At 37.3% G+C, this 12,809-nt stretch overlaps 1 protein-coding gene across 1 annotated transcript; it reads right to left on the reverse strand.

Annotated features, from left to right (window-relative positions):
* Positions 1–442: 442 nt before the first annotated feature.
* On the reverse strand, positions 443–4,623 carry LOC112166200 (vacuolar-sorting receptor 6). Its single transcript, XM_024302972.2, has 12 exons — positions 4,054–4,623; positions 2,609–3,301; positions 2,438–2,526; positions 2,237–2,306; positions 1,917–2,000; positions 1,759–1,835; positions 1,577–1,658; positions 1,391–1,473; positions 1,155–1,218; positions 894–1,022; positions 671–774; positions 443–560 (listed from the first exon to the last, which is right to left on the reverse strand). The coding sequence occupies exons 1-12, from the start codon at positions 4,349–4,351 to the stop codon at positions 444–446; spliced, it is 1,890 nt and encodes a 629-aa protein (XP_024158740.1). The 5' UTR covers positions 4,352–4,623; the 3' UTR covers position 443.
* Between the last annotated feature and the right edge of the window lie 8,186 nt (positions 4,624–12,809).

Here is a 12,809-nt window from a genome sequence, read left to right on the forward strand (position 1 = left end):
TAGAGCAACATATTTCTATTATGGGTGTTTATAAGCAGAATCTTGTTTCACAATCCCTTTTTTTGTCTAATCAGTTCTGCCCTTTCTTTTTGTGTTATGATTACATAAAATTTATATGATCTTCCTCAACCCAAAATTTACATCTCTGCATTTCTATTACACACATGAAAGAGTGTTTATGTGAAGAAAGTCTCGTGTATATACTCACAAACTCCTCCTAAATTGGTGCACCGTATTCGAACTGGACCTTCCCTGTTTAAGAGCTATCTAAAGCGAGTTGAGTATCCACAGGAAGCATTTTCATAGAACTCTCCCTTTTACGTATGCCCTTTAAATATCAGTGATATTGTTTGGCATTTGTTTCTGCAGAGCAGCAGGATTTTCCAAGTTAAAATCATTCTAATAGCAAGTAAAACGCTCATGAAGTCAAAGAAGTAGTTACCTTATACTGAGCCATGTCGCAGAGGTTCTACCTCGGCAGTATGGACTTGATTGGCCTGTTGACCGTCTAGAGGCATGTATTGTGACATGATAGCCATGATCTCCGAGTCCATGTAAGACTGCAGGTGAAAGTGAAAGTGAAAGGTGTTAGCAAGTGTACCTAGTTTAGCATCCAAACAAATTAACCACGATGGACATAGAGGTGTTCAAAGGAGCATTTCAAACATACTCGAAGCCTGTATTTGTAGAATATGTAACCAGCCAAGCCAACTCCAGCCACAGCCGCAAGAACCATGAAAGTTATGAACCATGCAAATCTCGATCCTTGTCTCTCTGCATTGAAATAGATGAACAAAAGTCAAGACATATATCATGCATTTAAAACTGTTCATATCATGAATAGGGATTGAAGTCTTTCTGGATATATTAATCAATTAGTGATCAAGACTTACCAATACAAGTATCTTGCTCCTTTATATAAAGATGTCCTCCCTTACATTTGCAGTTGTATCCACCCCAAGTGTTCTTACAGCTGCAGCCATCACACTGACAAGCAGTACGTTCCTTGCATTCATCGATATCTGATGCACAACCGAAAAGGTTGAAATCCATTTAGTTCGGATAATAGATTTCGAAGGCCTTGAAAGTTAAGTGTGCAGTGCTTGTGTGAGAAAATTATTCTTTCACAATCACACAGGGGAAGTAAAAATTACCTTCGCAATGATGGCCATCCCCTTTAAATCCTTGTGGACACTTGCAGCCAGATAACTCGGAATTCTACTTGGATACCATCAAAAAAGGATAGATAAGAACAATGTGAAGGGAAAAGAATTTTGATAATCAATCTGCAACTCAATTCTCCTATAATTATGGGTGAAAAGGAAAAGGAAACTGTTCAAGAAGCATAGAGAATTAGTAAAGTGGAAGGTTAGGATAAACATCACTGAACTGAGCAAGCAGATACAGTTAATCCATTTCTAGATTCTGACCAGCAACCTCCATTGTCTATCGCGCACCTTGCTGGTCCAAAAGCTGTCAAGAAAGGAGTAAATGTTATAGGAACAACTCTTCCACAACCACTAGGTGTAATATAGAGGAGAAAGATGCTGTATTTGTCACAAGGAGGAGGTTTTACCAGCACAAGATGTATAACCATCGCCTTTATATTGAACACCATCCACTACAGGGCACTCACAAACTCTTCCCCTAAAAGTGTCCTGACAAAACAAAGAACCGAATCACATCAAGTTAATATCTCTGCTTCAATTAGAAAGAATTGGCATCAACTAGAAAAATGAAATGTAAAGGTGTGTATACCTTGCAAGCAGTTAAATTACTCCGGTTGTCCAGCCAACAGCCACCATTCCTCTCTAGACACTCATTTGTTTCAAGATCTGTTAAAATAACACAGTGGATTAGGCACTAGGAAAGGAAAAAGACATTAGTGCATTATCTAAACATCAAGAGAGGCTCACCTCCGTTCAAACAAATTTGAGGTTCAGTTGTCTCCTTGAATCCAGCGCATAGTGCCTTTAGGACACCAGTTCGTTCTAGTTTTCCTTCACATTAAGAAACTTAGAAACTTCAGCATTCTCATAAAGTAAATTCATATTTAGATAATGGCAACAGGTGAAAATTAAGTGATCATGTTAATGTCATCAATGACAGGAAATTCAGAAGAAGAAAAAACGATGAATGGGCAGGGTTTGGAGTCTATAAAACAACTCATACAAACCAGTTATCACTGCATAATAATGTGGTAAATCAATAGAACTACCAAGAAATCTGTACAAACCTCGATATTGAACATTGTTAATCACCAACGTTGGCAAGATGGTAACATCACCACGAGATCCTCGACCAACCTAATGATAGCCAAACAAAATAAGGCAACAATAAGATAATATGTACTAATATCAGTCCACTTGGGCTATATGTGGTTTTGAAATTTGAATAACCTATTCATTGAACCAACATTAAGGAATATATGTATGACCTGGATTTCTTGTTCAGCTTTAAGCACTTCATTCTCCACATCATCTTCAGGATTGCCCATGCATTTTTTAATCTTGTCAATAGGCAAATCTGTAGCAAACAGATTAAAGCTATTAGAAATGCCTAACAAACATTATTCAGTACACAGAAATCACAAAGAAATAGCATTTACCAAGTGATTTCATGACATCCTCAGCGCATTCTTTACTGTAACGCTTTTCTTTCATGGAACATCTGATATGGAAGTCTGTCACATAATCCCACCAGACCCATGACCGGTTTCTCTCCTTGGCAACTCTATGCACACAAAGCTGCCTCAAGTTCTCAAATACCACATCCTTCCCTTGGTATCCTTCTCCAAAATCTTTCTCCGGATCTGGTGCACAGTATCTCCCCCGGTTTATGCATTGAGACTTGCATTGAGCGGTAAGGACAAAAGCCTTAGGGCAATACCAAGTTATATAGTGTGGAGTGAAGAGGGTGTAACCCCCTTTCTCAAGAATCTGAGCATGACCCTTGAAATTTTTCACAAAACTCATTTGCTCATCACAGCGAGCCCCGCATTCGTCATTGCTGTTTGTCCAGAACTCATACTCAACTCTTTGATCAGGATGGGGCACTGACTCTCTCCAGTCAAGTTTCACCACAACATCTTCACTGTTTTTCACAGCATCCTTCAAGCTGTCACCAAATGATTTCTCTATCAAAGCTGATGGAATTCCAATCTTCTCTATGTAACCATCTGCATCATTGCTCTCCTCTGGGGAGTCCATTGTAATTAGAGGCTCTTCAACATTGTCAGCCACTAAAACGGCTGTAGCTCCTGCCTCTTGAGCATTCCACACCTTCAAAGCAAAGTAGCAACCTACAAGAGCAGTAAGGCACTAGGATAAACATCAAAGGACAATCTGTCTAGCATAATTTGAAACACAAAGCTCTCTGTTTTAATCAATCTATCACTTACAAACATTGAAGTTAAGAAAAGGATTAATCTTATTAAACAATTTGAATACAAGCCTATCCAAAGCTTATGCAATCATGTCATCCCATTATGGATTTCAATAGCAATAACCATAACCTCAAGAAATGAAACTAGGAACATGTCCTTCCGTAAAACGGAAAAAAGAAATTTTACAAAGAGGTAAAAACAAATTACAAATTTACCAGGTTAAAAAAAAAAAAAAAAAAACTGAAAAGAGGGATAGTGCCTTGGCAGTTGGCACAGAGGAACTGAAAGTAAATGAAAAGGCAAAGCCATAAAGTAATAGACTTTTGTTAAATGGGAGAACAGAGGAAAAGCAGAGCAATCTACACGAAAAGATGCACAAATCTAAAATCTCCAAATAAAGAAAGAAACTCTCTCCTAGCCCCAACACCCTCCAAACTCAAACAACAGCAAAATTAACATTCACCCTCTTATTATATTTGGTTACTTTCATAGAATCAATTCAAAACTCATACCAGAAAGGAAATCACCATTTTTGACCTCATTAGAAAAACAAACAAATACCCATTTTTATGTCATCAATTAAAAACTTCAAAGATTTTAGAACACAAAATAGGAAAAAGCATAGGAATTTAAGACGTTGAGATTGATTACAGATAGAATTGGCTTACCACCACGATCAAGAACAACAATACTGGGGCGAGACTTCTGAGACTTGAAAGGCTTATCACCCTCAAAAGCTTCACACCCGGTAGACCCTTTCTCAGGATACACCACAGTACCCACTAAGGAGCCTCCATAGTCCGGCAGACCAAAGTTTCCAATAGCACCATCATGCTTACCCCTCAGAGTCATTGGATACAGAACTTTAATACTACCCGTCTCCACCACAAACCGTCCATAAACAACATGTTGTTCAAGAACAGCCAATACCACGAGTAAAAATGTAAACTTCGCTGACAAATCCATGCAGTCAGGCTTTGATTATCATCAGCTACAAAAGCTTGCTCTGATGGGTTTTGTGTTGTATATGTTTTTGTGTGGGGGAAGAAGAGAGGTGGAGGGGACGTGTCTGAAGGGACTTCGCAACGGTCTACTAGTGCAGAGTGGAGGATTGGAAAATAAGAAAGGTTGGTTTGGTGGTTTTTCAGAGGTTTGTTTGTCTTATAGAGAGAGGGTTTAGCTTTCTCTCTCAAAGATCATAGCTGTAACGTAAAGGGAACGACAGGTGATAGAGAAGGGTTGTGTAGACGGAGTCATTGGAACTACTACTAGGAAATGGGAGAGGAAGAAAGTCGTACAGCTTTATAATGAAATTACAAGTTTTTTTTGGTTGGTTGGTCAGTTTTAATATTCTTTGATGCAGAACATGTGTTTGTTTATTGTTTCTTTTAGATTCATCCATCTTTTCCATTCTAAAGGAAAACATAGAGGTAATTAATAAAGACTAATGAATGAGAGCTCATTATGATCATATTATTAGCTAAAGCTACCATAATTTTCTAAGATTTTTTTAAAAAAATTATCTTGGTCGATCATGTGTGTGAGTTATTAACATGATTGTTTGTAAAAGAATTTATTTATACTTACATTAAAAATTATTAACACGATCATCTTTCGGAAGTTTAAATTAGTCGCTCATACCGTCATATACATGCATAAATAACTTCTCAAAAACATAAGAAATTAGTTGAATAAGTATACTAATACTTGATAAAGTTAACATTAATAATCTAATAAGGAGAATGCAAGTAACAACTAATTATTTGATCTAATGGTATAAGTCTTCCTTTTGTATATAAATTGTTTATTTGATCCAAAAAAGAAAAAGCAACCATCCATTGGCTTCTACCAATTTTATATTGATTGACAGCATACTTAACTATAAAGCTTTGCCCTTTTCCAGACTGAATCTTCTGAATGAACTTGCTACATCATGCTTTGATGACTTAAAAATTTAACAATCAAAGTACACCTTATTAAGCAAAATCTGGGACACTTGCAGTTAAACTACTTTGCTACTATATGATATCCCAATGGAAGACTTTAAGCATTAATGCTATTATTGATATGATATATAATAACACAATGATGCAAGCACTCTATATTTTATATGTTAGGTACCACTCCATCAATATATGCTTGCATGATGTTTTGAGATGTAACCAAGCTAATTTCAAATCCTAACTTACATCCTCAGTTGTTAATTTGTTATCATTACCCTGAGCAGAATCACGCTCCATGCCTTCAACAATGGAGTAGGGATTAAGGTAAGTCCTAAGATAAAGTTTTGCAAATTGCAGTGTTGCAATATTGAAAATGAAGAAGACTAATCCCCAAGGGAAATAAGGAAGGAAGACTTGACTGTATTTCCACATCTCAAGTCTTCTCTGCATGGTCAAAGGAAACTAGATGACCTTACAAGGCAAGTTGGAGTGTTTAATGGGTCAAGCAAATTTAAAATATATGACAGAATATGCAGATCACCATTGGAGGGATTTGAGAAACTCACCCCCTCTGCTTAATCTCATTGGGCAAAGGAATTTGTGGTCAACTTGATTGGTGAAGTCTATTCATCACAATATGTCCAATTGCTGAAGTTGATATATTGTAAAACCAATACTTCTCTTCTCTTCCACTTTTAAGGTCATGTGTTCAGTTGATTTGACCAAATTCATGGAAATCTATGGTCCAAATTCCAAACGGTGTCTTTCTCTAAAAATAAATAAATAAATAAATAAAAATAAAAAATCCAATTGGTGAAGTTAAATATGGATATAGCTAGTTTTCACAGATGTAATAGACTATGATATCTAAAATTGCAAGTGATCATTTTTCATGTCCTCATAATGCAATTAAGACTAGATGTTTGTTTAGTTCGGCTATCATCGATTCATGTTTATATTACTTTTGATCCTTACAAGTTCAATCTTAATTGTGCATTCTTCAGGTAATGTCTCTTTGATTGATTTCATTTTCCCGTTGTTTGTAAAGTTTCCAGAGCATTTTGCTCTATACTAATAATAGGATCTTTATTTATTCTTATATTTACAGGTTTCATGTAACAAATTTAGAACAAATATATGAAATATGATTCAAACATTAAAGCAGTCATTTTGAAATTTCTCGTATTTATTCATGTCAGAACTTTGATAACATCATACCTAAGCAAATAATTCATATCTTATAACCTCAATCTAAACCCTAAACGCAAAAGAGGGTGCATCTTGGAAATCACCTCAACAAACAATTTATAGCTTATGACCCCAACACTACGGAGCTCAATAGGTTGTGCTCTAGTTTTGCAAACATGAGTCAAAAAGTAGGTAGACTTGCAAGTCCTGATCTTCGCAACTGTGAGATAACCTAAGGTCCATTTCCAAATTAATCCATGAATATCTTACAATATTAGAGTCCATTTTTCTCTTCTTAAATATCCAATTCTGTTGAGAGGATATTAGTCGATAACCATAGTGGGGTAAGTGTATATGGTCTAAATTTATTACTCCTAGAATGTCTTTTTTTTTTTTTTACTTAAAATAGAGGATCAAAGGATTTCACTTCTACTTCCATGGTGACTCGAACCCATGACCTCGATTTTAGGTAGTAAGCGCTCTAACCACTGAGCTAACACCACTTGGGCGCTCTAAAAATGACGCAGTCGGAAGTAACCAGGGTTTACAAGCGATAAACCCTAAAAAAACATAGTTCTGAAATCCACTAGAGAAAGAGAAAAATCTCTAATTTTTATTAAATTTGATATGATAAAACTGCTTCTAGTACAAAGCATGATGATGCTTATATAGGCATCCAAAACCCTAAATCATATTCTAACAAGAAATCCTAGCTAAAGGATCCAAATTAAAAAGGAAACTAAGAACCTAAAATAAAAGAATTCTAAAACAAATGTAAAACTAGCCTAAAAATATTAAATCCCGAATCGGATAATTAAAACGACATATTTTGGCCTAAATCCGTAGGGCTCACTAAAGTGAGTCTTGAAGATCTCGTCGTTCCCATTCTGGAAAGATATCATGCGTCTCAAACGGATATTCTGGCCAAAAGTTGATCAAATCTGATTCACAATCAAAACCTGACTTTTTGCACTAGTAACCCGAAAAGTCCAAAACCAAATTTTCTTGGATATTGCAGCGGCTAGTAACCTTATTATGCGTAAATTACCTATTTTTCAATCACTTTTCTTGATTTCACGCCGCTTCTTTATTTTTCTAGTTTTCCTGCTAAACCAACTCCATTCTCGTCTTACATCATGTCTTTACTTACTTGGAAGCAGGGGCGGACCCAGGATTCTACAACCGGGGGGGGGGGGTCCAAAATATAATCGATAAATAATGATATCATTTCATGAATTAATCTACAAGGAAAGATAATCTCAGCAATAAAAGACAAAAAAGAAAACAATAGTTACTTGTAATTACATTTCCATACTCAGAGTTTTCTTTATATTCCATGAGTTTCTTTCCTATCTTCCTACATGATTATATATAATCAATGCATAGTTTGAAAACTTGAAGGGGGTCTGGGACCCCCCCAGACCCAAACGTAATTCCGCCGCTGCCTGGAAGGTGCTACGGGGTAGGATACTATCAGATGACTTTTTACAAAGAAGAGGAGTGACTTTGGCATCAAGGTGTGGTCTATGCTGTAGGAACTTTGAATCATTAGCTCATATTTTTCTAGAATGTTCTTATTCCAACCAGATTTGGTGCTGCATGTTTGCTAAATTTGAGTTAGGTACTGTACCTAGTTCATTAATTGTTTTTAAGTAATGATAATTTCATTGATAAATAGCTCATGCCAAGAAGACCATTATATACCCCTGTTGCCACATAACAATGGACAGAACAAGACTTCGTGGGGAGCCATAGTGGTACATAGGATAGACCAACTATATTAAAACTTAAGGCTAATTACTGTTTAGTACCCTGTGCTTTTGGTCCAACATCAATTCAGTCCCCCGATTTCCAATTTCATCAAAAACACCCCCACACTATTATTTCTCCATCCAATAGGTCCATCCGTGATAAATCAGTCAATTTCAGCCGACGTGGCGATCCAACTCAGCCCAGGTGGGGCCCACACGGAAGTGAAATTCCCAAACTGACCCTGGCCAACCAAATATGAAAAAAACCAAAATAAATTCCATTCTTTGAGGTTGGGGAGACTCGAACCCACACCAACACCTTTCATTTGCAAAGGCCTAACCACCAGACCACTTGCATGGTATTGCAACATTACAAACGAAAATAATATATGTATAATAGTTTAAAAAACTCTCCTTCTCCACCCACCTCTCTCCTCCTCTCCTCTTCTTCTTCCTCTGTGCATTCCAGTTTGCCGGACTACAGCCCAGACCGGCCTCACTGCCTAAGGAAGCAATCCCAGCGCGCTGCTGCGCACCTCCGCCTCCGCCTACAGCCCATACCGGCCTCGCTACCCAGACCGCCTGCGGACTCGACCCGCCTGCAGCACTAGACCCGATCTGCTCCAAATCGAATTCCGGCAACCTCCAGAATTCTTTGAATGCCACCCAGAAAGATTTACCACCGTCGTTAAAGCTTCTCTCCACCTCTCCATTTTCTTTTTTTCGTTTTCTTGAATAAAGTTCTCTTCATGCTTGGCAAAGGCTTCCGCAAAGTTTCCACTTTGCTTTCTAACATCAGACGGATCCACATCATAGAAAACTGGCAGAATTGCATTCCTGGTTCCCATGCATTCAACAATCTTTACGAGTTCATCCAAACACCAGGAGGAAGAAGCATAATTTGGTGAAAGAACGATGATCGCAAGTCCGGCAAACTGGGAATGCACAGAGGAAGAAGAAGAGGAGAGGAGGAGAGAGGTGGGTGGAGAAGGAGAGTTTTTTTAAACTATTATACATATATTATTTTCGTTTGTAATATTGCAATACCATGCAAGTGGTCTGGTGGTTGGGCCTTTGCAAATGAAAGGTGTTGGTGTGGGTTCGAGTCTCCCCAACCTCAAAGAATGGAATTTATTTTGGTTTTTTTCATATTTGGTTGGCCAGGGTCAGTTTGGGAATTTCACTTCCGTGTGGGCCCCACCTGGGCTGAGTTGGATCGCCACGTCGGCTGAAATTGACTGATTTATCACGGATGGACCTATTGGATGGAGAAATAATAGTGTGGGGGTGTTTTTGATGAAATTGAAAGTCGGGGGACTGAATTGATGTTGGACCAAAAACACAGGGTACTAAACAGTAATTAGCCCTAAAACTTATCACTCACTTATTTAAAGTGAGTCTATAACTAGGAACTAATCTTGCATAGTAATAGGCTAGTTTTGTTTTAACTAGCCTATTATTATGCAAGATTAGTTCATAATTATAGACTCACTTTAAATAAGTGAGTGATAGGATAGATCACTCACTTGCATAGTAATAGGCCTGTTCATAGTAATAGGATAGATCAAATAGTTTGACCTAGTACAAAAACCCAATGCTCATTCTGGACCCAAGAGATTCCGGCCCAAAAAGTGATTTCAGTGCTACAGTCCCAACCAGCTGCCCAAGAAGCCCTAGGACCCACCAGCATGCTTCCTCCCCCACCAGAGTCGCCATCGGCTGTTCAACCAGCCATGATTTGAACGCTGACATAGTCGACGGTAATTCCGCAGTCTCCGTCGTCGAAGCCACCGATAGCTGGGCTCGGATAGGAGCTCAAAAGTGGCACAACGCTTGCCACAATGATCTGGACACCCAGATCCAGTTATGTACCCGAGCCCATGAAAATCTGCCACCAGCAGCCAGCTTCGCCGACATCAGTAGCCCCACAGTGACAACACCGTCACATGCTTCTAGTAGCGCGCCTCCATCCTTCACATTAGTCTCCGGTCCGAACAGATCAAACCCCGAGGACCCAAGATCAACACTGCCGCCATACCCAGTGGCAGACTGAGTTCGGGACGGGAATTCTGCATTCCTTGATTTAGATTAAGATACAGCAACCGCCTAGAATTGGAAGACAAGGCAAAAGCCAGTCCCATCTAGATAAGATGAGATGGGAAGCAACCAGCCCAAGGGGGTGGTCCGACCATTGCTGAAGCAGAAACCCAATCACGTACATCAAGGGAGAGGGGCAGACAAAGATGCCAAAGGCACGCAAATGGGATGAAAAGGGTCAATTGATTTGCACTCATATTTTGTTTTTCACACTCCGTACGTATTGTTGGGTTTAACATTATAATTTCTTCATATAAATACTATGTTTGTATAAACCACCTTTTGTGGCAGTCCCACATCCACAGCCACATAAGGTGATTAATGGGTGGTCAACTAAAAATGATTTACTAGTTCATGAATGATACATGATAACTGAGAAACGCACATATCTGCAACCACCAACAGAGGAGCCACCAAAAGAGCATCACGCGCAAAGCATCTGAACCAAAAGAGCACCGACCCAGAAAAAAAAAAAAAAAGTTCTATTATATATCGATTCCCCAGCTACTTTCATTCACCCGATCCTCCTCTTCTTTCAACTCAGAGAGATTTGAATAGAACAAGTCAATATATCTAATTTCTATAGAAAAACTCTTAAAGATTTTCAGCAGGATACAGATGCAGTGGTATGTGACTGAGTTGAGCTCGAAGCTCAAATTCGCAATAGATCTTAGGCTTCAAGAGAATGACAGGTTCTGTACATGAAAGAGAGCAAGAGATGATGCAATGGCTCCGTCTGATCTAATTAACTATGGTTTGTTATCTTTATTTTGCAAGATGAATCACTAACCATGTGATTATGTGTTATTTCTTTGTAAACAATTCTGGTCTCCAAAAATTTCAAGGGGAGGCGTAAAGTCACTCCCATGTAGATTGCAACACATATTTTATTGTGTAACCAAAGAAACATATATTTTTATTGACATTGTTGTATATCAAAAAAGTAAAATAGAAACCTATAATGAAGAGATCATATACAAATGTGTTCAAACTTTTTGTTGGCCCTGCAAATTATCCTGCTTGCTATTCTTCTAGGTCACTGGTAGAGTTGTAATTTAAAAGTTCTTTTAACTCTTGCTTAGGTGTAAATGGATCACATTTTGATTCGTTAATGGTCCGACTCCGTGGTTTGGATTGCAAATTTAATCGATTGATCCGTTAATAGTCTGGATACGTTAATCCATTTATTTAACCGATCAAATACGGATTTAGGTTAATTCGATATGCTAATGATTTAGTCCGTTTTTACAATAATTAAATATTATTTTTGTATCAATAAAATATTATTTTTTTAAAATATAAAATATTAAGAATACTTATTTCCAAACTACTCTTATGTTATGTTTTATTTCTTTTTATTTTTAATTAGATGTGGCTTGATGCCTGTAATAAGTCTCTATTACTACATGATAGGGTGACATGGGCTTGATCCTGATATGCACACTCAGTGTGCCATGTCTGGCCTAACGAGGATGCGAGTCATTTACTTGATCAAATGGACGCAATCTCCTAGTGGCAGGATGAAATGGAGTGCTGCCTGATTTGTTTCCATGAGGTAACATAGTGGGAAGCTATGCTATTTGTAATGATGCTTCTTTTTCATAGAGTTATCTTTTCATTATGTCGCCGCTTTGTCAAAGTAAATAGAATAGTCAGTTGTACGTGCACTCTTTGCTAATTGGTGCTTGATAGAATACATATATTTAGTGGAGACTCTTGATATTATTTCAGGAAATTCTCTTGATGCTTATTATAATATGAGGTTTAGGTTATACGTCTCCCTCTTGTATTCTGCAGTTTCATCAATCGAGGTTTGAGGGCAACCGCACCAGCCAATTTTAAAAATAAAAATAAAATAAGCTTCCAATATTAGAAATGTGGAATAATCAAGGGTATTGTCAATATTCGGAATAAGAGAATATGAAGTTGAAGCTTATTGATGCTCATGTTCTTTTTGTTTATCCAAAAACATCAATGAAATATTGCTTTGGAAATTTAGTATTTTGGTTAACTAAGTTTATCGTTCTAAGGAATATTTTGGTTATGTAATTCAATTTTTGCCGATACTCTTCATTTTGTTTTGATATTTTATTAATATTTTATGAAGTATCATGATAAAAATTTGATAATATTATTCAAAATTTAAAAATATTCATTAATATAAACGGATTGGATTAGCGGATGGGGTATCTGTTAATCCACCGGATATGAATTTGGATTGAGCTATTAACGATCCGCCGGGTTGAAATTTTTTAATACTAAACTGATTATGATTTAGGTCTATCCGGTCCATTTACAGGTCTACTCTTGCTCAATCTTTTTGAAACAAAACAAACAAATAATTATGCCATATATAAAGAAAAAATAATTTTGAGCTATCTTTATTTGAAATTCTATTATTTTTAAACTCTTTATAGCTTTCAAAAATCATTTAAATATTTGGTT

The sequence above is a fragment of the Rosa chinensis genome, chromosome 5 (assembly GCF_002994745.2).
Source record: "Rosa chinensis cultivar Old Blush chromosome 5, RchiOBHm-V2, whole genome shotgun sequence".
NCBI lineage: Eukaryota > Viridiplantae > Streptophyta > Magnoliopsida > Rosales > Rosaceae > Rosa > Rosa chinensis.

What these genes read in the sequence shown, in the direction of transcription:
- LOC112166200 (XM_024302972.2), bottom strand. Translation starts at nt 4,351, where the DNA reads ATGGATTTGTCAGCGAAGTTTACATTTTTACTCGTGGTATTGGCTGTT. An exon ending in TCAAATTTGTTTGAACGGAG is followed by an intron (nt 1,836 to 1,916) that starts GTGAGCCTCTCT and finishes TTATTTTAACAG; the next exon opens with ATCTTGAAACAAATGAGTGT. An exon ending in TGGTTATACATCTTGTGCTG is followed by an intron (nt 1,474 to 1,576) that starts GTAAAACCTCCT and finishes CTTTCTTGACAG; the next exon opens with CTTTTGGACCAGCAAGGTGC.